General features: G+C 36.0%; 3 protein-coding genes across 9 annotated transcripts; 1 reads left to right on the plus strand and 2 right to left on the minus strand.

Moving 5' to 3' along the window:
- Positions 1 to 3,326: 3,326 nt before the first annotated feature.
- Positions 3,327 to 12,355, minus strand: LOC115971539 (endoribonuclease YBEY, chloroplastic). The gene is made up of 12 exons (XM_031091522.1): positions 11,751 to 12,355; positions 10,474 to 10,725; positions 10,304 to 10,399; positions 9,346 to 9,523; positions 9,205 to 9,273; positions 9,022 to 9,122; positions 8,706 to 8,798; positions 6,578 to 6,649; positions 5,258 to 5,377; positions 5,115 to 5,165; positions 4,227 to 4,415; positions 3,327 to 3,773 (listed from the first exon to the last, which is right to left on the minus strand). Exons 1-12 carry the CDS (start codon positions 12,111 to 12,113, stop codon positions 3,606 to 3,608), a joined length of 1,752 nt encoding a protein of 583 aa, XP_030947382.1. The 5' UTR covers positions 12,114 to 12,355; the 3' UTR covers positions 3,327 to 3,605.
- A 4,150-nt stretch (positions 12,356 to 16,505) lies between these two features.
- On the plus strand, positions 16,506 to 23,909 carry LOC115971285 (nuclear poly(A) polymerase 4). 7 transcript variants are annotated; one of them, XR_004087292.1, is made up of 13 exons: positions 16,506 to 17,033; positions 17,111 to 17,188; positions 18,180 to 18,287; positions 19,322 to 19,384; positions 19,466 to 19,627; positions 20,295 to 20,408; positions 20,489 to 20,551; positions 20,639 to 20,968; positions 21,067 to 21,231; positions 21,393 to 22,406; positions 22,506 to 22,601; positions 22,935 to 23,203; positions 23,322 to 23,375. XR_004087292.1 is itself a non-coding variant. In XM_031091109.1 (13 exons), exons 1-12 carry the CDS (start codon positions 16,914 to 16,916, stop codon positions 23,182 to 23,184), a joined length of 2,340 nt encoding a protein of 779 aa, XP_030946969.1. In that variant the 5' UTR covers positions 16,507 to 16,913; the 3' UTR covers positions 23,185 to 23,203; positions 23,322 to 23,414. The 7 variants fall into 7 exon arrangements, 5 of the variants coding, with proteins under 5 accessions (XP_030946966.1, XP_030946968.1, XP_030946965.1 ...); XM_031091109.1 differs by having other exon boundaries at positions 16,507 to 17,033; positions 23,158 to 23,203; positions 23,322 to 23,414; XM_031091106.1 differs by having other exon boundaries at positions 22,935 to 23,909.
- A 197-nt stretch (positions 23,910 to 24,106) lies between these two features.
- LOC115971284 (receptor-like protein kinase HSL1) lies at positions 24,107 to 27,734 on the minus strand. The gene is made up of 2 exons (XM_031091104.1): positions 24,821 to 27,734; positions 24,107 to 24,673 (listed from the first exon to the last, which is right to left on the minus strand). The coding sequence occupies exons 1-2, from the start codon at positions 27,456 to 27,458 to the stop codon at positions 24,258 to 24,260; spliced, it is 3,054 nt and encodes a 1,017-aa protein (XP_030946964.1). The 5' UTR covers positions 27,459 to 27,734; the 3' UTR covers positions 24,107 to 24,257.
- Positions 27,735 to 27,950: the final 216 nt, after the last annotated feature.

Genomic DNA, 27,950 nt, shown 5'->3' on the forward strand with positions numbered 1-27,950 from the left:
GTATATTTTTATTAGATTCTCCGTCCCCCATTTTGGAGGAGTTCCCTTTTTTTACATAGCTATTTGAAATGAATTCTAACCCTCCACTTGTGTCTTGTATAATCACTAATCTTCCTTTGGATATTAGTCCTATCAGGGTTTTGTTGGAGGTAGTATAATGTACTGCAAGCTGTGAAGATACTATTTATGGGTCATTTTGCCATAAATGCGATTAGTTGAGTTAGTGCAGTGTATTAAATGCGGAGGTGATGGGTACTTTACTTGAATATTTCCCTTCTTCTTTGCTTGCACGTCTCTACCTCCTTCCTCAATATTTTGTCTTTTGGTCCAAGTGGCTTGCTTAAAGCCTTCCGAGCAATGTTCGCTCTTTGGGCTCCTCGAGCGATTTGCTCCTTCGATTTCAACACTCAGGCTCTTATCAACATATTAGGCCAAGATAAATGAGAGTATGAGTCTTTTCATCTCCCCACATGACATTATCTGTGTTCGAATCTTGCCCCTTCCACATATATATATTCTAATTTATACCATCTCTAAATTACTTGTTTCTCTCTCTTATAGCACTCTTGATCACAGTCATCTTTTCCTTTTCTATTTCATATATATTGATTTTTAACTATCTTTGGAAGAAGCGTAAATTCACTTGACATTAACAAGTGTTGGATTTGGGCTTGTCCTTGACACAAGTGCAACAAGCCCATCGTGCACTGGGCTGATCTATTTATGTTTTTGCTTTTGCAATAAGTATATATAAAGATTCCACAGCAGAAGTCACTTGAAAAGCCAAATATGAAAAATTTTCAAGAATAATTTTTATTTTAAGCTTTTCAAATATGATTCAATGGGTAAAATTTGACCAAACTTCTCGCCTCTTTAGCTAAGCTCATTTAATGTTTTTCTAAGAGAAAAATAACAAAAACTAGTGACAGGTCAGCGTTTAGTTGCCTCCTTTATCTATTTAGTTTAGTCCAAATTTTCATGCTTGAACTGAAGCTCATAACACATACCAGTACATTGCATTAGCAACACCATCTTCATCATTGCTGGCACCAATTACAATATCCACAACTTTTGCCATCTCTAATCAATTACTAAGAAGAAAGTATCTTATACATTATGGGGTACACATGTCAGTCTCACATAGGTCTTATATGTCAAGCGTATACAAGATTTTCACATTTCTAAGAGCAATGCCTAAGGAAGTCAACTCAAGCAACTCAAAGTTATTTTCCCCATTATATCACCAACAGCCATAGTGCATACTACCAAGTAAAAAGGTTGAACTATTTTTACTCAAAGGTCGCGATAATTGAATATTAAGTTTACTATTTTTGAGAGAAGCGTAAATTCACTTTCGCTTGGGCCATAGTGCATACTGCATACAATCACAACCTTTTTGTTGTGGAATGTTACAGGCTTACAGCTAAGGAAGGCGCAAAGTTTGCTTCAGAAAAAAAGTTAGGTAGACTTATAACAATTTCCAATTAACTGGCAAAAGCGATTACGGAATTCAAGCTTGCCTTTAAACTAAGGTTTTCTGATTTTTTTTTTGGTTGAGAATTTGATATTTGATCCTTATAATGTTTTCTGCAATTTGATTCTTACAATTTCGCCCTAGCGAAATTGATATTTGATTTTTTGACAACTCTGCAAAAGCTTATGGATAATATCATAAGCGCAGCAGTAGCTCGAAGATAATCATAGCAGAACAGAGATCATGCTAGTAAAACACTGTACTTTTAATTCTAAAAAATTAATGTTATAAGAAGACCTCTTTGTGTATATATATTGTCATTAAACACCGATGGACCATTGATTACATATACCTCAAAAAATTGAAGACATTACCAAGAATATCCACAAACAAATCATGGAAGTGTGTAACATAAGCTGAACATAAAATCCACCCCACACATTAATCCAGATTCCATTATGTTGGTATATTAGTATCTTCACATTTATTGTATATATCCTGATTAGCTAAAATCAAGGATTCTTTGTTTCCTCTAGTCAACTAGCAATAGGCCTACATATAGTTGTATACTGTTCAATTCCTATACAAAAGATATACAAGAAATACAGATATAAATTCTACACAGTTCGCTTGTCTTGTATCTCTATTATGTTATTTCTTGCTCTTTGTTCCTAATTTCAACAAGGTATCAGAACCAGTTAGTACATTAGTATCTTCAGTTGCTCTCAGTATCCTCTAAAGACCAGCTTGTTGATGTGTTCACCAAATTGCATCCATCGGATTGTCTCCGAGATCGTGTCTCCAAATTCAAGATGGCTTCCTCCACATCACCTCGACTTTGAGGGGGGATGTTAGTGTTAGGTTTTAAAGACTTAGGTTTTTATGTATTTAGAACTCTAATGTGTATTGTTGGCAAACCATGATTAAAACAATATGGTTAGTAGTGTTTAGTCTTGCTCAAAGTTGTATCTTTTATGTAAAGTTGGAATCGAGCTAATGCAGAAGTTACTGTGCATTTTAGCCTAGCTCAATCGATCAAATCTCGGGCAGAATGCGTTTTCTGCAGATTTCTAACTCAGTTCTAGTTTGTTTAAAACGTTTAGGATTTTTTTAATTTGTCTTAAGTATAAAAGGCAAACCCTAACCACGTTTTAGTGTTGCTCATATTGTTGTTTGTGTACATCTCTTGTGAGATGTAGATGAGCTTTCCTTTACACAAACTTAGGGCTTTCAAGAAGAAGATATTATCTACACCTTGATAATCAACTCAGTTGCTGCCATTGAAGTTTAAAGAAACACAAGCAAGTGTACTTGTATCTGGTGGTGAATCCAAGAAAGAAGAAGTCCGTGAATTCGGAGCTTGCACGTGGTCGTGTCAATAAGTTTTATTGGTGGGTAGCAATAAGAAGTCGAGCGTGGGGGCTTGTAAGTCTTATTTTAAGATAGTGGATTCAGATTTACCTTGAGGATAGCTAAGTTAAATCCTCCCCAGGTTTTTACCGGTTTGGTTTCCTGGGTGATCATATCATTGTGTTATTTATCTTTCCGCTGCTTTGCATAATATGATTGTTTTGATTGTGATAACCTAGTTTTGTTAAATTGGACTAAGTAATAACTTAATTAATTACCTAGATTAATCTAATTGTGTTTTTAAGAGATCTAAAAACCATTAGTTAGTATTCTTAGTATCTTCATATTTATTGTATATATCCTGGTTGACTAAAATCAAGGAAAATCACCATTATTGTCCTTGATTTTAGTCTCAATCAACTAGCAATAGGCCTATACATACTGTTTACATTTTTGCTTTTGCTATATATATAGAAATATGTTTTCAGAACTCCGAAAGCAATCATGATGTAATTGACGATTTTCATAAATACTAAGAATGATTCCACAGCAAAAGTCACCTGAAAACCCCAAAGATAAAATTTATTTCAAGAATGATTATTTTTTAAGCTTTTCAAATCTGATTTGATGAGTAAAAATTGACAAAACTTATTGCCTTTCTAGCTAAGCTCATTTAGTGTTTCTTTGAAGAGGAAAATAACAAAAATGAGTGAATACAACATTGGGATGCCTCCCTTGTATCTATTTATTCTAGTCCAAATTTTCATGCTTGAACTGAAGCTCAGAACGCATACCGATATATGGCATCAGCAACACCATCTTCATCATTGCTGACACCAATTGCATTAGCAACAGCTTTTGTCTTCTCTGATCCATTACTAAGAGCAATGCCTAACATAGCCAGCTCAAGCATCTCAATGTCATTTTCCCCATCACCAATAGCCATTATCTAAAGGATAAGCGATTAAAATCAGTCAGGTATAGAGTCAGATATTGGCACATCCCCAACAAAGGAAATATATGATGCAATTATAGTAACCTGAACATCTACAAGCTTAGTACATTTGGGGTTTGAATGGCTAACATTGTTGTAGTTCAACCTTTTTACATGGTAATGATTAATGAATATTATACTGACCATCTTTATCAGTTCAATGAAATCCATGCTGCACCTCAAGATTGATAGTCTCTAACATTGACCATGTGTGTTTAGAAGAGAGAGAGAGAGAGAGAAAAGGGGGGGGGGGGGGGGGGAGGGGCACCACATGTGCATTCATAATCTTTGGTATTTTTTATAATTCTTCAGGCTACTTCATGCCTTTTTACATGAAGTAGTCTCTTTTCAATAAATTTTTTTTTACCTAAAAAAAAATCTTAGGAGAACATATATTATGGTCCATACCTCTTTTGCCGTGATTCCCAAATGATCAAGCAGAATTTTCACTCCACCCCCTTTAGAGGTCCCATGGGGAACAATTTCAAGCATGTCTGGTACAGCTTGAACAACAGTTGCACGATCTCTCAATGCTTCTGACCAGTATGGCCGCAAAGTAGTCGACACTCCCTCAGCAGTGTCCATGAAGATCACTTTCTGTGAATTCAAAAGATGTGTCATGAAAAGGATTCATTATCTGGTACACCAGCAGTACCTCTTTTTTTTTTTTTTTTTTTTTTTCTTTTCTTTTTAAGTTTGGTACAGCAGGAGTGTCATGCTCCTTAATCACATAATGTGGGTCCCACACATGGGGCCACATTCATATGAGTAAGGTTCAGGGTGCTCCCAAGTACAGGATTGTTTTGGACTAATAAGAACCCAGGCAATAGAGACAGGTGTGTTATTTTGGTTGGGTTGTTTGCTTAAGAACAAGTGGGATCAATTGTAAAGGCAAACGATTTCCTTTCAATGTAGTTTTTCCTCGAAAAAAAGTGGTGTGTGTTTCAATCACAAGGGATTCAGGAGCAGAACCTATGTTGCTACTAATTTTGATTATCATTGACAGGAAAAGCATGATGCAAATAAATTGAACAATTAAGGAATGCACATAAATATAAATGCATGGATAAAGTTTCAAAAGGATTTCAATGAATCTTAAAATGAGCATCTTCCAGTGAATTTACACTGAAGAAAATAGGCAGTCAATGCCAGCAACTTAACATAGTGGTCCAACCTTAATTTGTCACAGCACCTTTTGGTGCCATGCAATGTATCATGCATGAAACTAATCAACAACATCAATATCCCAAATTAGATGAGAGGGACATAGAAATTATATCCGTGCCCAGAGCATACCTGTATCTCAGCTGCAGCCAAGAGACTCTCAACTGAAGGAATGACCTCTGCCTGTTAAGATTTTCTTGTAAATTATACAAATGAAGAAGCCTCTACACAATAACCATAATAAATCAACAGGGGAAAAAAATTATATGAGGCACCTTTGACTCATGATATATGGTGTGCACTGAGTCAACCAGTGGGTGATCAAATAGGGTTAAGCATCGATCTTTGGTGAATGCTACGAGAGGAACTTTATTCTCCCAAGAATAAAGATAGGCCTGCAAAAAAACACAATTCTTTTGCTTTATGCAACAGTGGATAAGAATCTTCCCAATAAAGCAACAGAATATTGCAGGTTTGTTAAAGTTTTTAGTTTACAAAACTAAAATCTGTCTTTGGTCCAAAATATGAGCCCTTCAAAAGCCTTTCTTTTTTATTAAATAAAACATAAGCGATCTAAAGGACAAAGAGACAAAAAATAAAAATACAGAACAAAGATACATACATGGCTAAAATACATTTTGGTCCATTCAGGTATGGGTCTGCTTTAAATTTAGTTCATGAAGTTCTCAAGTTTAAATAGTTTCGACTTTTGGTTTGTTCTCAACGATATCCTTCCGTTTAATACTGCTAACATTAGGAATGTCAGATTTGACATGACCTTCCACATGAGCATAAAACCATTTACATGTTTACTCTTTTTTCTCAAGAAGAAATCTGGAAATGCAAGTGAGAGAAAGAAGGGGAGATCAGGATCAGAGGAAGCACAAAGTGGAAGAAACAAAGAGATAATATCACTCGCAAATTATTAATCAAAGATAATTTCAAAATCATTCTGTTCATTGCATACCAATGCCAATGCAACAGTAATAATGTTTTCAAAATTCTTACTGGCATTCTCAGCAACCATCCCACCATGATCACTCAGAACCTTGGTGTCAAATTTTATCATTTTTTTTTTCTGTTCTCAGACCTTTTTTTGTAAAATATTTGTATACAATTTTGATCTAGTTATAATTTTACGAATGAAGCTTGAGAGAGAGAGGGAGAGGGAGAGGGAGAGAGAGAGAACAAAAATACAAGTTATTTAAACCCAGAAGATACAGTGGTTGAATAGCACACACCTTGATTTCTACAGTAAATTTTCATTTTCATACCATATTCAACTCAAAATTTCTACTTGCCAAAACAGCATCATTTACATTCTAGTGATGCTTCATATGACACAAAACAGACCATTGTTGATGATGCTATATGGGATTATATTGACAAAACATCAAAACTTCAAGGTTTTAATTATTCAAATTGGAATTTTAGGGACAAACTCACTAGAAACATAAACTTAGAGGGGCTAAAATGTATTTTAGCCTACATAAAACTATCAAATCTATGTATCATAAGTTCCTTTATCGTTATGGTGTGTGTTAGGTAAGATAGCATGCCTATGGGATTTAGTATCAAAGAACAGTGAAGATTACCTCTCTGCAGACATCTGGATCTAAATTCCTTCTAAATATTTCCCGACCTTGTCTACCATAAACAATCAGTCCCTGGAATCAAGTAGAGAACAGACAGTAAGGAACCAAAACTTTGAGACAGATTCAAGACTGCAAATATATATATATATATATATATATGTAGGATTAAAATTGTCGTTTCATTTTGTACAAGTTTATATGCTAATAAGGAACTTAGAGATTGAGTCATCCTTAGAGAGAGAGTCATTAACTTATAATTGACCTAGAAGAAATTTACAATTATAAGTTGTTATAGACTCTTCAAAATTTATGATTTAGCACTTCCAATTTTAAGCAGAACCTACATGTCTCTTCTGACTTTACAGTAGTTTATAAGGAATTAATGCACAGAATGAAAGTCAGTTAGTTCCTTGTTTATTCAATTGATATGCCTTCTAGAGGATATCTCCTTGGAGAGTGTCTTTTTTTATTTGGATGTTGGCATGGGGGAAGATCCTTGCGACAATTATAGGAAGAAAGGATATACTATAGTGGATTGGTGCTGTATTCGTCGATGTACTAGGGAGGGGGTGAATCTCCTTTTGATTCATTGCAAGGTGGCCTACCATTTGTGGAGTTTTGTATTGGTCTTTTGGTATCTCCTGCGTGTTGCTAGGGAGTGTGAAAGATGTTTTTTTTGGTTGGAGGAATTGGTTTGGAAAAAATTCATTGGATATTTGGAACCTGGTTCCACTTTGTTTGATGTGGACTCTCTGGCAAGAATGGAATGGGAGACCATTTGAGGATTTGGAGAATTCTAGTGTCCAGCTTCTAGCTCTTTTTGTTGGGACTTTGTTTGATTGGTCTTGACTCTCAAGCTTGGGGACTCACAAATAGAGATTCTTTTCCTTTGTTCATTGAGTCTCTTTTTCATTGTATATAATTTTCTGTTTCTGTTTGTAATTCTTTAGGCTACTTTATGCCATTTTGCATGAAGTAGTCTCTTTTCAATAAAATTTCTTACTTATCAAAAAAAAAAAAAAAAAAAAACAACCCAGTAAAAAAAAATTGGTAGAAGAAAAGTTCCAAGTGAATATTTATACCCATTGTGATGAGAAATTAAGATTTCTGACTCAATAAACACATTTAAGACCTCATATACAGATAGAAACTTAAAGCTCACAAACCTGGGAAATGTCTGATTCTAAATTGTGACATTATGAGTTACGAGGGAAGAAATTATTGTTAATTTATTCAATTATGGCCCTTGACATTCTTTTCCATAAATTTGATACCAAATAATTTTCCAAGTTCAGGTGACATCATTGGCTTCCCAAAAAATTTCCATCATTCTTCCGAACTTTCCCAGACAATATTCAAATAAAAAATTGATGGCTAAATAATACCCAATTCACAAATTTGTTAATATGAAGAGAATGAGTCTGCCTACTGCCCTTTCTACCTTCTAAGTAGTTGGAGAATCTCTAAAGCCACCTTAACCATCACAGACCCTTTTGATGACATTAGAACATTTATAGCCACTACATTTGGTAAATCCTGCTGTTATAGATTCCTTTAAGAATGAAGGCATTGAAGCTGAGTTTTATTCCATCAACATTGGGAAGGTTGCCAAGGACAGGGTCAGGGACATGGACCAGATGTAATTTCACTGCTTATATAGAGAAGGTACAAACCACACTATTATTATGATGCCCTCGCCAAACTTGTACCAAGGACATACAACACAAAGTAGTATGTCAAAGTTCTAATGCAAATAAAGTATGTTATGAACAAAAATACTTTCATAGATATGCATGTAAAAGTAATCTTGGACATATATGTCAAAATGAAAGACAAAAAAAAAAAAGAGGGATAAGTGCTCTCTGAGCAGAAGAGTAAGCATGTCTGTGAACAGAGATACAATTCTTTGCTGAACACAATCAACATCAAGATATGAAGTAACCTTATGATCCATTTGGATTGAGGGGGAGGGAGGGGCAGTAGAGTAGAATTGGCCCAAAATTAGCCTATTTTCAGTCAACTCTACTTTACCCCTCTCCACCCCACTCCCTTCCCCCTCAATCCAATCAGGCCCTTATTAACATGGAAGATGCTGAAAGATGAAAGAACAAAAGGGGAAAAGATAAACCTGTAAGAAAACCCCAAGAGAAAATTCCGAAACAATGCCATCTTTTCCAGCTAAATCTACCATCTTTAAACTTTCTATCACAGCTGGACGAGCCTGAACCCAAACATAAAATTAATAACTGAAGATCAGTCAGACAAAAATCATTCTCCAACAGGAAAGAAAGAATATAAAAGAACTAATGCCTAAGCACAGAAAGATGCACAACTGAAATGACCAAGGGTAAGAAGAATAGAAAATGTATTTGACAATATATGGAATGATATTGAAACACACTTATATCATAACTTCATGATAGTATGAAATAGAATTTACTTACTTTTCCAGTGGCTATCACTACTTTCACACCCCTTGACATGGCCTCTTTCAAAGCCCTGGCATTTGCTGGCGTAACTTGACTTTTGCTGTTTAGCAATGTACCTTGCATATAAAAAAGAAATCTGTTATAAGCTATAAGAATAGAATGCAAAAAATTTAAAGGGTATCATAAGCGTGATCTCACCATCCATATCACAGAAGATGTAGTTGAACTTTGGTTTATAAAATCGAAGACTGCCTTCTTTCTTCCTGTCTTTTGAAAATCCAACTGTAAGATTATTCTCAAAAGAACGCTGAAACAACATAATTGAAAAACAGAAATTACCATCTGTATTTTCCTTATGAGAGTATGCACCATTTTCAGCATCATATGCACTCTGAATTAATCCTTTCCCCTTCCATCCAAGACTCTTCAAAAGAAGTTCCTCTTCTTTCTCCATTTCTGCTTCAGCCTCTTCACTAAGCTCATGATCAAATCCCAAAAGATGTAACAATCCATGAACCTGCAGGGACATTAGGTAGCTATGGTTCTCAAGTAGCACACTGTACCTATCTACATATAAATGGGCTACTGTATGGATGAAGACAATCAGTCCCAAATATGGCTTTCATCACAAAGGAACTATTGGAATCAGAAAACAGCACAGCTCACATCTATATGTCCTCTTACTTTTTCATGGTTTTGTCACTGCAGTCTGCACACCTTCTGGAAAATTAAGATTCAGCTACAGCTATCAGAGTTAACAAGTCCTTTATTTGGAACCTAATTTGAGGAATTGGTTTAATAAAATTCTTCCTTCATTGGGAACCTAGCCGCATTATGCCTATTGTAGACTTTGTAGAGGGAGAGGACTTGTTGCACATTCAAGGATGTGGGAGTCTTGGTTATCCAGTTGTAATCTTCTTTTATGATGTCATTGTATGAATGGTGGTCCAAATGAGTTACATTCTATTGCAGATTTAATTGATTTATTCTCATTTGGATTGCAGTTCTCATTCTTTAGGAATAGCTTATGTATACATCTTGTCTACATGATGTTGTTCCGCTTCTTTAATAAAATTTATTTCTCATAATATATATATTACCAGCAATTTGATTCTTATAAATTTATTTCTTTCCAAACTGGTATATGAATTTTTAAGAGATCTGCAAAAACTCTTAGTATTAGCATAAGAGAACAGTGATACAACTTGGAGATAATCATAATAGAACATAGATCATGCTAGTAAAACACATAACTTGAGAAAAGAAAAAATAGTACTAAAAATATCCCTAAACGAACCATGAGGATGCGTATCTCATCAAGAAGAGTGTGCCCTCTTTCCTCTGCTTGTCTTGCAGCTGTCTCAACAGAAATTACGATGTCACCTAACATAAGCTGAAAAGATGGGAAAATGTCAAGCATTTTATCACTAAAGACAAATCCTTTTATTAATGGCTTTGTGTTCTTACAATTGGAAGCTTAAGTTCAGGGACATGTTCTGACATGGAGAGAACATCAGTGGCATGATCCTCATCCCTCCATTCTTTATTAAGTTTGCGAATAAACTCATCATTGCAAAGAAGCACAGACAGCTCAACACTTTCAAATCCACCAACATCATTTATAGCAGTATCCCTTGTTTTGTATGCTGAATCTTTTAAGCCATCAAATGCTAGCTTCATAGCCATTGGAACATTCAAACGAAGCATCTCTGCAATACTCTGCAGCATGTACAAAAGGCAAACAGACGAGTCAAATCATCAATCACCTGAAATATTGCATAAATAATGTCACATGCATCATGTATTCATGTTTCCTCTATAGTCTACTCTATGAGGAAGAACTTCCCATAGCTATTTTAAAGGGGGGGGGGGGGGGGGGGAGGAAATCATTGTGAACTTGCAAGGCTTGCTCCATTACTCAAGTGCTAATATAATACTTTATCATAAAAAATTCAATTTAGAAGTAACCAAGTTCAACCCAAATTCAAAACAATAACCTTATATGATAACTCTACAATTTATGCGCTGCAAAGTTAAAAAGACAATAAAGGAGACAAAAATTCATCCAAAAAATAAAAGAGGTATCCACAATGCAATCATTTGCTATTAAACAATGTGAAATAGTCATACTATGTAGTCGAGTGAAGATGTTAGATGTCCTGGGCCTCTCTCTCATATGACATGAAGCCGATAAAACTAAAAATTAACAACACCTCCCTTTTTTCTACATTTCAAACAACCAGGGGAAAGATAAAAAGGGAGGTAAAAAAAGCTAATTTTCATAGCAACTTCGCCTCCCCCACCCCTTTATTGACACAAAAACACACTCATACACAATGTTATCTAACTAAAGCTTACTAAAATCTTACTAACTACTACATTTCAGTTTGATCCCTTGCAACTATTTTTTGACATGCGACTCGCAAACAATGCCCACGTCCGGTATAAGATAGACATCCACAGGAATTAGCTTATCGACTATCCAAACAGTACTCAACATCCCCATGTAATTTCTACATGCTCCTATAGCAATAACCTATTCTGGTTCATTTTTTTGTTCATAAAATCTCACTGCAGAAGAAGCCATTTTCAAAAAACAAAAACTCCAACATTTACACATAATTACACGCCAATTATTTGATTGAACAAAAACATAGCTCTATTTAAACGAACCTAAAATTCTTTGAAATTAGAACACTCTTTCAGCTATAAATTATGCAAATACAAAATGAAAGTGAGAGTACCAAAACTTCAGGATCGTCAGGCAAATCTTCTTCGATACAAATACTGACATTGAGCTCCAACTCCTTCTCCTTGCTCTTCCTCGGACGCCTCCTCACTTTCCGGTACTCTCTCTGCGAAGCCCAAACCTTTCCTCGGAGTGGACTCAAGCCCTGACCGTCCGATATCGACGGTTTCAGGGACTGAGAGACGAAGCCGAAACGGTTCGCATTGGCAACGAAACCTAAACGCGCGGAGGGAAGGCGGACGAAAGCGACGGCGTTCGGTGTGTGGCCGAGAGGGACAGCGGCGGCGCGTGGGATGACACGCGCCATTGTAGTGGGGAATGTGGATGTGCGGAGGAGAGGTGAGAGGCGTGGGAGCATGGATATATCATATATATGTACTGTAGGCTATAGAGGCGTGAAAGGTTTTTGCTTTGGTTTTGTGAGTTAGGCAGTGAGGGACAGTGACATGAACGAAACCGATAACGAATGTCTTACCCTTCACTCCCCAAGTACAGTACTAGTTTAGAGAGTACCAAATGAAATGAGCTCCCTCCAAAGGTTTTGGGTGTTGGTTTTTGTTTTCGTCCACGAAAGGCCAAAACTAGAGTGTGGCCACAACAAGTAGCCTACAGTGCTAGCGATGGGAATTATGCGGGTTTTTTTTTTTTTTTTCCTTCAAATATTCTGTTTTTGTAAAAGAATTTGAGATGCTTTCCCAAGAGTTATTTATTTATATAGAATATTTTCTGAAACTCAGTTTTAAGTGAAATTGAGGGTTTGGTAATGTTATTTTAGTAATGTAGTTTGTATTTTTTAAAAATATGTGTGAGTGAAAAGGTGTATAAAAATATGTGTAATGTTGTTTAAACGTTAAAAATTATTGTTATTTAAACAATAATAACAAACGGACCGAGCAAGAGTTGTAAGCATTATTACCAAAAAAAAAAAAAAAAAGTATTCCAAGATATGTCAAACTTTGAGCTTGGAACTTGAGATTGGACTACTAGAATTTCATAAAACGGTGCTTAGTTTTAGGTGGAGATTTTTAGTAATTTTCTTTTTGGTTGCAAAAACAGTATATTTGGAAAAAAAAAAAAAAAAAAACTGAATTGTTCATTGAATTTCTTTCTCAAAATGTCTTTTTACAAACAAATACCAAGTTTTTATATAATTTTTTTTAGTATAATTCGATAGTTAATATTATACTGATATACAAGACTTTTTGGTAAAATTTATTGAATTTACTAATTGTCTTTGGAAATTATAATATTTGCAAAATCATACTACATGTGAAGTTAGTATACTGTTATTTTACTAATAGAGGAAACCAAAGTAATATAATAGCTCTGTTTGTTTCAGCAATGATGTTTTTTAAAAAATGAGTCATTTTTCGAAAATCATTTTCTATAAAAATATCTCATTTTCCAATGTTTGGTAGCAACTTTAAATGAATTGAAAAATAATTTCCTAACTTCCCTTATTTAGCTCGTTGTGAAATAGAGTTGTTTTCCAAAAAAATTTAATGGAAAATAATATCTAAAAATAAGTCATACTTTTTATGTTGACCAAAAATAGTTTTCCTTTAACTCATCTTTTTTTTTTTTTTTTTTTATGTTACCAAATACTGAAAAATACGAAAAACTATATTTACCCAAAGTTTTCCATCGAAATAAACGACGAAGCGTTTAAACTTCAAAGAAATTAGCTGAGAAACAACACCAAGCCTTTCCTGATTGAATATCCCCTCCGATCCTACACACATCCCAAGGCTAAGGGCGGCCTCATTCGGTTGATATTTTTAAGATCAACTTTGATGGAGCCATTTTTAAGAAAGAAGAACGAGCTAACACCAGGGTCATTATTAGAGACAAGAAAGGTTTGGTTATTACTTCAATGTCTCACAAAGTTAGTTTTCCACGTTCAATTGTATAGTGGCGAAAGCTTTTGACTTCTCTTTGGAAATAAGAATTATAAAGACAATTTTGGTGCGGCGGCTCATGAATTTTTCTGTTCCTTAAAAAGTATAAATTACATAATTTAATAAAAAGATAAATTTATACATTAACAACAATAACTATAAAAAATACGTAAATATATAAAATTACAATTTTCTTCTACGAATTTTTGCATTTTGAAATCGTTGCATGATAGTCTCATTATCAATGCTACAACTTATGTCTCTTTCAATATATTGCTTGACACAACCAAGCAATGTTATAATTTTTTGAACTTGCTATGTTATAATATTTTTTTTTTTTAGATTTTAGTTTAAAATATTTTTTTTGGTCTTTTTCTTTTTGCTTGAAAGCCCCAATCTATTGTTAAGTATAATAAATTATAAAGTAAAGTTTAATTTTATTAGTATAAAAAAAAACTGAAGGTGTTTCCAAATTCTTTTTAAAAGGTAGACAAACATAAAATTTAAAATTATTATATATAATTTTTCTTTTAGGACCACCTTGGGCTTCAAGTGCCGCTGCCAATGTTTTGGAGGGAGACTCAAAGTTCATTATGAGTTCTCTAAAAGCAAATAAGGTATCTCTATAATCGTTTGATTATTTGATATATAAGGTCTGTTTGGATACCATTTATTTTGTTGAAAATTGAAAATTGAAAACTTATTGTTGAAAATATTGTAACAAAATAATTTTATAACGCAAAACACTGTAGCAAACTTTATTGCTGCTTTTTTTCAGTATTTGGCTAGTTCTTGAATAGTGCCATAGGACACAATAAAAAAATGCAAAACATAAAATCATTGCTTGGCAAACGCACACATAATGTTAAGTTTAGGTTCTCACATGCTTCTTGCTACGGAAATATTGATACTCATAACCTTGCTAGATATGCTAAGGGTCTGTTTGAATATCGCTTATTACTGAAAACTGAAAACTAAAAACTAAAAATACTGTAGTAAAATAATTTTTAAATATATAAATAGTACCGTGAGATTCAATTTTTAAGTTATTTTTGTGAAAAAAAGTACATGCAGGTCTTATAAATAGTATACAAGACCCACCATAAAAACATTGGATATGGACGATAGACGTGCTATCCAAACCATCACTAAATATGTTAGACGTTTTTGTGTGGATAAGGGATATTCTTTTATAGCTCAATACTGTAATCCAAGCTAACGTGGCCTTTCTTTAATGAAATTTGTCGCCTTTTTCTAAAAAAAAAAAAAATTATCTGTTGGCAATGTTGATGGAACTTGAAACGCAGTGCAATTCTTTTGGCTCTTAGGTTATATTTACTTGGGTTTGGGCCAAAAAGGATCATTTGGATGGGCCAAGGCCACATAGACTTGGGCCTTATGATGGCTGATATTATTTTGGGCTATTTGGGTATAGAATTGGATCATTTCCCTTAGGTATAGAGACTAGAGAGTCATGTTTAACAAAAATCGTGACTTATTGGTTTATTTTATTTAAGGAAATAAAATACATAAATATAACTTAAAAAAAAGGGTTCATTAGGGTTTTATTAGTTGGAATTTCTAGTTATCTTAGTGTTTATGCATATATGCTCTTGGGCCCTTGGCTATGTGTCACTATTATAATGAATTTAGTGCACGCATTAGATCTAAGCCAAGTCTGCATCTATATTTTGCATTTTCTTATTATATATAATATTTTTTCTCCGAACTTTCTTTCTCTTACTCACCTCATTATTGAACAATTCAATAAAGTGACAAAAATTACAAAGAACTCAATATGTAAAGTACTTTGTCTTCAATTAAAGGATTGAACATTTTTTTTATTTGGAAAAGAAATAAAGAACTGAACATAATTAAATATTTAAATATTTTTCATTTGAGCTTACCATTGATATCACATTTTCACTTATTAATGACCACTTACATCAAAAAATATATACATATATATATATATATATAAAATTTTTGGTAAAAGCACATGTAGCTTTTGCATTTTTCCCAAAAACAATCTTGACTTGTTTCGTATAATTTATGGATCGTTGTTAAAGTAGAGTCACGAAGAAGAATAGAAACAGAACCAAGTCAAAAAGCAAAGTGTTTTGTCTTCAAATAAAGACTTACCATAACTACAAAATATATATTTGCAACCTTATCATCAAATATATATATATATATATATATATGTGTGTGTGTGTGTGTGTGTGTGTGTGTGTGTGTGTGTGTGTGTGTGTGTGTGTGTGCAGTATTTTTTTCAAGTGAAAGTAAAAATCTTGACTTGTTTTGTATAATTTATGATTTCCTTATTAAAATATATGAAGAAGAGAAGGCACAGAATCATGGATCTGCCTTGTGATTGAATAAAGAAAAAGGCTTCGAGATTTGCTTGTTATTAGTTGTTAGTATACTCAAGCATAAAAAAATGACAAGATAGAAAAAAAAAAAGGGAATAACAACGGTATTTACGCGTCAACTGGGGTCTGGCTTGTCTGGGCGGCCGCCAGTCGGCAACTTTGAAAATCTGTTCCTCTTTGAAAACCGAAAAAGAAAAGAAAAGAAAAAAATGCAACTTAACTGTATATATATATATATATATATATTTCTTCTTATTAAAAAAAAAAAATCTCACTCATAAACCCCACATCATGGGACAGTTTTGACTAATATCACATGCATTTTTGGGCCCTAACGAAACTATAATTGTGACAGAAGCGATGCAAAGACTCTTACAATTAAGTCACACTGCTCGTAACTTAACAAGATATGACGTGCACACCCTAAACCTACAAAATTTATTTATTTATTAATCTAAACAATAGTACTACCAATACGCGTCTAATCTGGTATTCCAGTATCCAAACACTCCCTTTTAGCCCACCTAAACTCTGTAAGTTTGTAACGCTCTAATCCTCTCTCCTTCTCGATCTTTCTCACACACATCTCTCTATCTTTCTTTCTCTCTCTCTCATATATATTCCGTGTTTGACCAGCAAAACTTTTCCTTCGTCGGAGACTTAGGGTTTCGATCTGCGCTCCTTTTTTCCAGTTATCCAAACAGACACCTTCCTCTTCAGCTCCCTTTTCCTCTATTCTCAGATTTACACCTTCGATTCTGTTGTAATTCCGATTTTGCTGAAGAAGATTTGATCTTCCCTCATTCTTCGATTCAAAATCAATTTGAGGTTACCTTTGCTTCTTTCACTTCTCAATTCTTTCTTTTTTTTTCCTCTTTGACACTGAAAATGGCGGGCCCCGAGAGTCCAGACGGTTCTTCGCCGCCGACGAGGTTTGGCATCACAAAGCCAATCTCCGTTGCCGGTCCCACCGAGACTGATCTTATACGCAATATAGATTTGGAAAAGGTAAAATTTCTATATGATTTGGGCTAAATTCGGATTATGCTGAATTTGCTTATGTATTAAATCTGTGTTGTTCGTAGTTCTTGCTTGATTCGGCGCTTTACGAGAGTGAGGAAGAAGGTGCGAGGAGAGAAGAGGTTCTGGCTCGCATTGGTGAGGTAATTTTCTGGTTTCTTTGTATTATTGACTATTTATTTGAGGAAAATAGTGCGTGTTCTTACTATATGTTTACATTTCACATTCAATTTGGTGACCATTTCTAAGATATATGACTTTTTTCTGTTGACTAAAATGAATTGATGGGAATTACTCATAAATCAATCAATTAATTAAAGTCGAAGCACAATCAGAATCCAAATTAGCTTTATTAATTGTAGCCTAATTTTGCATCTAGTGTTTATTTTAATTTTCTTAATTTTGGTGCCACGCGACCCATTCATAATGATACTTAACATGAAAGCCGAGATGACCCACGTGAACCATCATCGCTATTAAGCACAAGTTACAACCTAGTATTAAAATGATTGTGGAAACATGAGAACAAAATTATTTCTATTTGATTTATGGATGATTTTCATGAGTTATTGGACATGCCTAAACCTCACCCAATAGGTGGTTAGGTTGTGAAGGCAAAGCAATTACTGGTTCCTGAACACGTGTATATGTTTCGTGCTGTTGGTTGTAAGGATTTTGGAGTTTACAAACTAGCGGGGGTATATTATAAGGTGTAAGTTTATTACTGATTTTATTGCAATCTGCAGTTCCAGATGTTCATGTGATTTTAGATGCTTCTTAGCATAATATATCATTGTTTCTTATACTTTTTCATTTTTATTTGCTCTATTAAATTTGTATGTGGCATTCTTTCTTTATGGTAAGAGTGTTTTATTGGCTAAATGTTGTTCCTATTTTATTGTTTAGTTAGCAGAAGTTTTACTGTCTCTTTATCTGGATACTTTATTTTTATTTGTCTGTAATTTATCCTTGAATATTTCATTCATTTGACATACATCGGGGCTTAACTTAATTATGGAGGCTTAGAGGTTGGGATCCTAGGTTGTTGTAATATATGCATTTTTTATCTTTTTCAATGTATGCATTTCTCTGTTTTGAAGTACTGTTTGTGACCAAGTTAACTGCTTATTGTAGATTGTAAAAGGTTGGGTGAAGCAATTAACCCGCCAGAGAGGCTACACAGAGCAGATGGTGGAGGATGCTAATGCTGTCATTTTTACTTTTGGTTCTTATCGTTTGGGGGTTAGTATTAATTTTCCATTATGCTCCTTTTATGATGAGAGCAATCCCTTCCGCATCATTATATTCTTCTCCTAGGTATTTCTGTCTGGGCCTCACAAATGTTGTTAGAGTTAAATAAGTGTGTAAATCGTGTGAACTTTGCATGCATAATCTTTTACTAATATTTTCCACTTTTTGTTGGAGGATCAACTTAGATCATGTTGAGTTAGGGAATAATAATCGAGCTACCTGCCAGAATCAAATACTATCTATTTTTGCTAGCTTGTGTCATCATGGTGATGTACCTGGAATGGGGAAAACCAAATTCAAGTATGAAGAACCCTGATATATAGGAGGCAGCAAGAGTATCTAGTAATAGTTTCTGGATTATTTGGAGGAAAAATAGGAATTTGTGGTACATAGAGTCATGAATAGTGATTATTCTGGATAATGGCCTTTTGCTTTGTAGAAGTTAGGGAACTGGGCTGCTTCATCTTGTAGCCAGGAGACCAGAGAGTGGTTTTTTTTGGTCTGCGCGGTAGTGATTAAGCAGAATGTAATATGACAAAAATGCCAATTTCTGGTTTTATTTGGACTTCTGGTGGTAACAGTGAAGCTCATTTTGTGGTCCTTAACTGGTAAATCCTTTCTCATACTGTGAGCATGGTGATCATGGTAGTGGCGGCATTGGTGGTGATGATGATGATGCCAATTTTTTTCTTGGAAATTGTTGAGCTTGGATAAAGGGTTGCCCTTGTGTGAAGCAGTAGTACATTTAACTTAGACAGCAAGTAATTCTACCATTAAGCTTTAATGAAAAGTGCTTCTGTCCTGATTTTGGTCTTTCTTCAGTTTTTGTCTGCCTGCCAGTCAGTCTGTTGCAGTCAAACAGTGTACAAGAAATGTCACACTCTCTAGATTCTGACCCTTTTTTCTGTTGTAATTCTCTCTCTCTCTCTAAACATACACACGCACGTATATATATGTATACACCTTAGTGAAATAACAGTTTTTTGGGTATCTGGAGACGTAGCAACAAGTTGCTTTCTTGGCAGGTACATGGGCCAGGGGCTGACATAGATACATTGTGTGTGGGGCCATCTTATGTAAATCGAGATGTGAGTCATATTTTGTCCTTGTTCAGATCTGTTGAGTCCAGACAGAATAAACTTCATCTAACATATGATTATCGCTTTCAGGAAGATTTTTTTATAATCTTGCATAATATTCTGGCTGAAATGGAAGAAGTTACTGAGCTTCAGCCAGTTCAGGATGCTCATGTCCCAGTAATGAAATTCAAGTTCCTGGGGATATCAATTGATCTTCTTTATGCAAGCATATCTCTTTTGGTTGTTCCAGAAGTAAGTTTCTTTTGTGCTTCTATTCTTTTTCTCTTATATTTTTTTTGTGGGGCAAATGAGGAGGGGTGGGGTCATTTATTTTAACTATGTTTCTCAGTTTTGTTTACTTAATTTTGTCTCTACATGTTTCATGACTGTTTTCAAAAGGGCAGCTTCTTTCAATCCTATATTATATGCTGTTGTCTTTGAGATTTCTTTGGTAAGCTGGGTCTTCTAAAGTTTTGTAACTCACATAAGTGGCAATTTTATTCACTTTGATTGCTTATTTTGGATCAGATGTGATAATGATAATCTTGGTTTTTGAAGAAATTCTTTAGTCTGATATTAGCTTCCTTTGCATATTTTGATGTGATTTTTTTTTTTAATCTTTTATATTAGTAATAAATTTTATTAGAAAAACTGAATGCAAGTAGCAGAACATCACAATAAATATTTTGATGTGAATTTTAGAGTGACCATAAATACCTTAAATGCTTTTTATACACTAATGTTGTAATATTTTCTATAACTTCATTTAGTGCTTGATGAATTAGTTTCTGACTGATATACCATGTTCATTTGCTCTGCATTCGTCATGATTGTAATTGAGAATTTGTGACAGTAAAGACATCTTTGTTGCCTCTTTTTGTTTCATATCATTCTTGTTCTTGAACTAATTTATCAACAGGACCTGGACATATCACATGAGTCTGTGTTGTACAATGTTGATGAGCCAACCGTTCGAAGTCTTAACGGCTGCAGGGTTGCTGATCAGATTCTTAAACTTGTGCCAAATGTTGAGGTGGACATTCCTTACTCTTTACCCTTTTTATATATCTATTTGTGGTTTTCACAGTTTTTTAATCCTATATGCAATTGTAGCACTTTCGTACGACACTCAGATGTTTAAAGTTTTGGGCTAAAAGGCGAGGTGTTTATTCAAATGTAAGATTGGTCTGTTTGTAAGTTTTTCATTGCGTTCAGCAGATCACTTTCATATCGTGGTTTTCATTCTCTTTTCCTTCTGTGTAGGTCACTGGATTCCTAGGTGGTGTAAATTGGGCTCTTTTAGTTGCTCGGGTATGCCAGCTCTATCCCAATGCAATTCCGAGTATGCTGGTATCTCGATTTTTCAGAGTTTATACACAGTGGCGTTGGCCAAACCCTGTGATGTTATGTTCAATAGAAGAGAATGAACTAGGGTTTCCTATATGGGATCCTCGCAAAAACCCTAGGGATCGACTTCATCACATGCCAATTATAACTCCTGCATACCCTTGCATGAATTCTAGCTACAATGTCTCAGCAAGTACTCTTCGTGTAATGATGGAACAATTCCACCATGGTAACAAGATCTGTGAGGTTTGAACTGACTCCCACCCCCTTCCCCTTCTACTTCTTAATAGATGCCTTTATTTAATTACTGAAGCCTTTGCCCTTGTGATTTTGTCCACTGACAGGAGATTGAGCTGAACAAAGCCCAGTGGAGTGCTCTGTTTGATCCGTATATATTTTTTGAGGCTTACAAAAACTATTTGGAGGTGGACATAATTGCAGCTGATGTTGATGATTTGCTAGCTTGGAAGGGATGGGTGGAGTCTCGACTTAGACAGCTTACATTAAAGGTCAAATCTGTCTTTAAGATGTTGTAGAATGCCGGAGTAAACTTCATCCTTTTGGGCTTCTAAATTTTATGCATTCTTTGATTATTAAATCTCTTACATATCCTTGCTACAGGAGGTGGGGTTGTTTTTCTTATTAATGTTTTCCATTTGTCACTGTGCAGATAGAGCGGGACACAAATGGGATGCTGCAGTGCCATCCTTATCCAAATGAATATGTAGACATGTCCAAGCCATGTCCGCATTGTGCTTTCTTTATGGGATTGCAAAGGAAAGAGGGTGTTAGGGGTCAAGAAGGACAGCAATTTGATATACGTGGAACAGTTGATGAATTTAGGCAAGAGATAAATATGTATATGTTTTGGAAACCAGGGATGGATATTTTTGTTTCTCATGTTCGTCGAAAGCAGCTTCCCTCTTTTGTTTTCCCTGATGGTTATAAACGTTCTCGATTGTCAAGGCACATAAGCCAGCAGCCTGAAAGGCCTTGTGACAATGCTGTGGGGTGCTTGTCTGGTTCTTCTGAAAGAGGTCTCAAGAGGAAAAATGATCCTGAAATGGTGGATCTGAAGCCTGACAAACCAGAGAAGCGAGTCTCTATTAGTCCGCAACTACTGGAGTCAGTTTCTCCAGAAAGTAGTAGAGGTAGATCTGGTGGAACTTCTCAAGTCAGCTTCAGTGAATGGGTTAGATTAGAGTGTTCAGTAACTGGGGATGTAGATAGCAATGCTGAGGTTAGGTCATCCAGCGGCCAGTTAGGGGGTGAAGAGGGTATCATAGGAAATCATGTGCAGATGGGCGGAACGGTTGTTCATGACTGTGTCACCCTAAGAGAGAAAATTTTTGTATGTAAATCTAATTTTCCAGAAGTTAGGAATGAGGTAATGCTAACTGAAGCAGTGGAGAAACCTTCACCCAGGAGGGAGTTGCTTGCTTCATGTGAAGTACCTAATTCTCTAGCTGAGGAAACATGTCAGAGTGGACTGAATGGGGACAAAGGTGGGATGGCATACATGGAAAGTGCGGAGACGGGATCTACTGGGAGACTGCTAAATTGGACAGAGGGTGCTGTTGATGCTGCTCAAGAATTAGTCAAACCATGTAATCAGACAATTGGTAAAGAAAATGCTGAAAGCGTATTCGAACCAAGTTGCAATACTCAAAACCTCAGTTGCGAGGTGAGTTTCTCCGTTTGAAGACTTTGGATTAGGCATTGTAGCAGATGGCAATGAGAAAAATGGAAGTTCTGGAGATAAGTGAGTCGGAGATCTTTGCAGGGTGATGTATGTGCGGCAGATCTTGTTTCGCCTTTGGAAAATGGGTGTTCCAATGCAAGCGGAGTACTTCAAGACAGTTTGTCCGAAGACTTGGAGGTTTTGAATCTAAACTCATTATCTTTATCAATTAAGTTTATGCTTTCATAAATTCTGGCTAACATACCTTTTCTACTGGTGATTTTAAGAAATAGAGGTTTTGAGCTTAAATTTGTTAGTACTAAACAAAAAATTTGACTTTCTTGCGCTCCCCTATTAGCTGGTTTACTTACTATTCCCCCCCCCCCCCCCCCCCCCCCCCCCCCCCCCCCCCTTTCCCCTTCTATTTTTTAAAGAAAAAGAAAAGGCAAGCTTGTTTGTAGGTTTCATTATATTCTCCTTCACCTGCTGTTATTCTCATGGAATTTTGCAAATTTTTTTTCCTATAATCAGTTGATAATGCTGAACTGTTGCACAGACAATGTCCTAACTGGTGCATATGTGGTGGCAGGTCCTGCACCACCATACGTGCTATGTTTCCAGTAACTGTGCATAAGAACCTGACTATGTTTTGTGTCTAAGGCTCAGATACATAACCCTCCCTTCCTGCTTATTGTCTCTAGTATCTTGTTGGTAGCCTAACTTGTTCTTTTGCCTCTACTTTTGTCTTTTATAGCCAAATATTGCACTTGGGGTGTTATAACTTCTGAAGATGGAGCTAGGTCAGAATTTATGAAAAAGCTAGTGATAAGGCATGTTTTTTGAAACTTATTTTTTTTTAATGCAAATCATTATATCTTTATGCTGTCCTGTTTGTTGTGTATGGCTCTTCTATGGCAGGTTAAGGCTCAAGTCCATGGTGTAAGGGTATGGGAGGTGACTGTCACTAAACATAGATCATTTCTACAAAAGGAGGGAGCGGGCAACTTGGTAAGTGCCACATTAATTGCTGGCTTTCATTAGGATTTTCCCAGGTGCACATTGTGTGCCGTATTGCGAGCTGAGAGCTGGGGCCAGCAACAAAGGCCTATGCATTAGATTTGGGTTAGCATTAGATTTTAGGTATCACTTTTCTGTGCTATGCTGCTGAAGCTGAGAGCATTGTAGAAGGCTATTAATGTGTGAAGTTCATTGGTGCTTTGAAGAGTAGTCTCTATGTTCTACTTTTCCTAGTGGGTACGGAATGGGAAGTTTCATATCCTTCTGTCGATGAAAGAATATTTTGAACTGGGGCGCAATGTTTCTTGACAAGAGGAAATTGAGTGATGGGGGTATGCCTTATCTCTTTTTAGGCATTGTAATACTTCATTTACTGTTGTAGCCTGTTGGATTGCTTCCTTGTAATAGTTTCTCCAACGTTGTAGTTTTTAGGCTTGCTTCCTTGTAATAAGTAGAAAGTTCTATTAAACCATGGTTTATCTTGCAATCTCTCCGTGTCTCTCTCTCATCCGACTCTGGTTTTACACTATCTTTAGATGCTGTAGAAACCATTGTGGAAAACAAACGCACTTTTTTGTATGGTTGCAAACCTTATAAATAAGCGGAAAAAATCATTTCATGGAAAATTGCTAATATTTCTTAAAACTCCAATTAATTATATGGATAGAGACTTTCATTAATGAAACTAGACTTAAAATGAGATTAAAATAGCAGCATTTCTCAATTTAAAAATAGTACACTGTTTTATTTTCCCTAGTCCCTATATCTTATTTGGTACATGAAATCGTAACAAAAACTCCCTACATTTGAGTGCGAATATTCATTAGTTCAAACACGTTAAACTAAGCCTTCAACATCTTCCTTATTGATCTTGTAATTACTAGAAACATTGCCAAGGAGAGGAGCAACATCAAAGTCGCTTCCCATCTTCTTAACTGTGTAAGCTCTAGGAGGGGAACACCAGCAAAGAATCTGCAAAACCTCCCTCAAGGAAGGCCGATTTGCAGGTAATCTGCTAGTGCATTTGAGTCCTAGTTTAAATACCATAGTCATCTCTTCCAAGTAACACGGTTCCTTGATTTCATCATCGAGAGCATCGGTAATAGACTTTCCTTCACTGCTGTGTCGCAATGCCCATTCTGCCAGATTCATGTCCTCATCATTGGGTTCTCTTCCAGTGACGAGTTCAAGAAGCACAATTCCAAAGCTGTAGACATCAATCTTCTCATTGACCTTTGTTATATAGGCATACTCTACAATGCGAATAACAAAGGATATGTAGATGTGTTAGATATTGGATGAAACACTAAACATAACTATTTTTAATTACTCCTAAATAAGTGTTTTTATATGCTTGAACTTTTGAGACAACTAGTAAATTATCAATAAAATGCTCTTACCTGGGGCAAAGTAACCAAAAGAGCCTGCAACAGCAGACATTGTGCGGGACTCTCCATGCTTTTCTAACATCTTTGCTAACCCAAAATCAGCTATGCTTGCCTTGAACTCAGAATCCAACAAAATGTTGCTAGACTTCACATCTCGATGAATGATTGGAGGAGAACAGTCATGGTGCATGTAACTTAGACCTTGTGCTGTGCCAATTGCAATTTGCAACCTTCTTGGCCAATTCAAGACCATCTGACGTGCTAAATTCATCCCTGTTGATGATTTTCTCTTCTTCCCATGGAGCCATCTATCCAGACTGTGATTTTCCATGTACTCGTAAACAAGAAGTTTTGAGTTCTCACTTGAAATACAGCACAACAACTTTACTATATTGGAATGCCTAATGGTGCCCAGTATTTCAACCTCCGCCAGAAATTCTTTCTCGAGCTTGTGATCTAAAGTCTTGTTATTCCAAATACTTTTCACAGCAACAAATTGGCCTGGATGGTCAGTGGGAATCCGGTATACTTTCCCTGATCCACCACTTCCTATAATGTTGTTTTCAGTCAAATTCGACAGAATGTTTAAATCTGTGAAATTCAATCTCTGGAATGATGTAAGCTTCCATGTTGCCAGATTGCGTTGGTGCTTTTTCCTTTGGTAGTCACTTAACTTATATAAGCTTAATAAAACAGTGACTAGGAGAACTACAAGGACAAGAACTAGAATCATGGCAAGGTAGATAGAGGGCATTTTATTATTGTTGGAATCACGGGTTTTGGTGTAACAACTTGGAAGGCCTAGAATTGGACTGCCAACACATAGATTGGAATTATTCAAGAAGCTGTTTTCATATGCAAGGTTGTTAAGCTGATCTGGGATTTTTCCAGATAGTTGGTTGTAGGACAAGTTGAGTGAATTAAGCATCAAATTGCCAAATTCAGATGGGATTTCACCGGACAATTGGTTGTGTGACAAGTCCAAGTATTTGAGATCAGGTAAAGACCCAATCACTCCTGGGATTTGGCCAGAAAGCTTATTTCTTGAGAGGTACAAAGTAGTTAATGACTTCCATGAGATGATCTCTGATGGAAGCTCACCAGAAAATTGATTACCACCCAGAAAAAGATAATTAAGATGAGAAAGACTAGTTAATTCTGCTGGAATTTTTCCGGATAGCAAGTTGTTTCTTGCATCAAAGACAACCAACTGCACCCAGGAAGAGATTCCAACAGGAATTTCACCTGAAAATCTGTTGTTACGAATTTCTACCCTTGACAAATTCGAAGCCAACTTACTTGGAAGCCCACCCGAAAACAAGTTATCACTTAACATCAAGGTTGATAGATTGAATAATGTCCAAAGACCAGAAGGAACCTCACCTGAGAAATTGTTTCCCTGAAGCTGAACTGTACGCAAAGTAGGACAATTTCCAACCCATTTCGGCACTTCCCCGCTGAGATTGTTAGAAAATGCAACCAGTCCTTGCAAAGCACCTCCATCGCATAAATGTTCCGGCAATTGACCACTTATTTGATTCTCCGAGACCTCAAATCCTTCCAACTTCGAATACATGCCTAATTCCGGTGGCAAAGTTCCACTCAACTTGTTTCTGAAAACCCGAAAATCAATCAGTGGTAGCTGGCCTATACTTTTTGGAATCTCACCGGTCAATTGATTCCCAAACAAAAGCAGCACTGTCAAATTTCGTAACTTGCCAACACCTTCTGGAATAGAACCATTCAAGTTGTTTGCAGAAACATCGAGGCTCTCCAAACTTAATGACGCTTCAATCGAGCTCGGTATCTCACCAGACAATCTATTAGCAAAGAGATACACAAACTTTAGACTCTTTATCAAGAACAAACCACTAGGAATAGCACCTACCAAATTGTTCCTTGCTAAATCCAACTGCACCAGGCTTGAAAAATTCGAAAAATAATCTGGGATTTGGCCAATCAAATTAGACCTTGTCATCCACAAAAACGTCAACTTCGTCAACTGTCCAAACTCTTCTGGCAAAGCTGTAGGCACAAACTTATCATTCTGAGCCATGCCCAAAACTTCAAGATTGGCCAGGTTACCAATTTCCTTTGGCCACGTGCCGTTGAACTGGTTTTGATAGAGGTACAACGTTTGTAACTCCGTCATGTTCCCAATCCCTTTTGGGATATTGCCTGAAAAATTGTTGGCTCCGAGGTCTATGTATTGGAGAGTTCGAATCCGGTATATGTCTTCTGGGATTGGACCCACAAAAAAGTTTTCAGAGAGATCAAGATATTGGAGCTTGGAGCAATTGTATAGGACTGTTGGAAACTCTCCTGGTATGTAATTCCAGGCCAAGTCAAGGGTGGTCAGGTTCTCGAGGTCACAAATTGTTGATGGGATTTCTGTGGTGATGCTTATGTTTCGGAGGGTTATTCCGGTGACCGCGCCGTTGGTGCAATTGATCCCAGGCCAATTGCACGGTGAGGATGAGGAATTCCATGACTGGATAGACGGTGGATCATCCCACTGCTGTTTCAGGCCGAGTAGGATGGCTTGTTCGGTGTTTTGGGATTGCGAATTTACTCGAAAGGGTATGGAGATTAGGAGGAGGATAAGGAGGGGTAGTGGGGTTTCGAGAAATGGCAAGGGTAGTTTAGTCATTTTGGGTGGAGTCAGTTACTCACTCCGTTGCTCCGGTTAAGTACTTTCCCGGGGAATCCAACTTGAAGTAAACAGTCATGAAGTAAACTCCATCTGTTTTGAGGTGCACGTGAAATGATACAAAAACTTAGTGGGTTTATCACTTACCATATGGGCATATGGCACTGGAAAAAAGTGGCTTGCACAAAAAAGAATAGTCAAAGTCTACACTCTGGAGATTTGTTCTAAGATGTGCAGTCATAAAGTAAACTCCATTTGTTTTGAGATACACGTGAAATAATACAAATACTTTGTGCGTTTATCACGTCCCACACGGCACTGGAAAGAAGTGGTTTGTCCAAAAAAGAATAGTCAAAGTAAACACCCTGGAGTTTTGTTCGAAGACGCATGTACGTACATTATTTTATTATCACTTTCAGGTGGACCTAACAGCGACTTTTTGTTAACTTGGACTTCAACGGCACAATTTGTAGATAGTGATATGAAGGTTCC

Source organism: Quercus lobata, chromosome 12 (genome assembly GCF_001633185.2).
Source record: "Quercus lobata isolate SW786 chromosome 12, ValleyOak3.0 Primary Assembly, whole genome shotgun sequence".
Lineage (NCBI taxonomy): Eukaryota > Viridiplantae > Streptophyta > Magnoliopsida > Fagales > Fagaceae > Quercus > Quercus lobata.

What these genes read in the sequence shown, in the direction of transcription:
- LOC115971539 (XM_031091522.1), bottom strand. Translation starts at nt 12,113, where the DNA reads ATGCTCCCACGCCTCTCACCTCTCCTCCGCACATCCACATTCCCCACT. An exon ending in ATGAGATACGCATCCTCATG is followed by an intron (nt 9,524 to 10,303) that starts GTTCGTTTAGGG and finishes ATGTCCCTGCAG; the next exon opens with GTTCATGGATTGTTACATCT. An exon ending in TCATAAGGAAAATACAGATG is followed by an intron (nt 9,274 to 9,345) that starts GTAATTTCTGTT and finishes GATTTTCAAAAG; the next exon opens with ACAGGAAGAAAGAAGGCAGT.
- LOC115971285 (XM_031091105.1), top strand. Translation starts at nt 16,914, where the DNA reads ATGGCGGGCCCCGAGAGTCCAGACGGTTCTTCGCCGCCGACGAGGTTT. An exon ending in AACTTGTGCCAAATGTTGAG is followed by an intron (nt 20,409 to 20,488) that starts GTGGACATTCCT and finishes ATGCAATTGTAG; the next exon opens with CACTTTCGTACGACACTCAG. An exon ending in ATGGTAACAAGATCTGTGAG is followed by an intron (nt 20,969 to 21,066) that starts GTTTGAACTGAC and finishes GTCCACTGACAG; the next exon opens with GAGATTGAGCTGAACAAAGC.
- LOC115971284 (XM_031091104.1), bottom strand. Translation starts at nt 27,458, where the DNA reads ATGACTAAACTACCCTTGCCATTTCTCGAAACCCCACTACCCCTCCTT. An exon ending in TTTTGGTTACTTTGCCCCAG is followed by an intron (nt 24,674 to 24,820) that starts GTAAGAGCATTT and finishes TTCGCATTGTAG; the next exon opens with AGTATGCCTATATAACAAAG.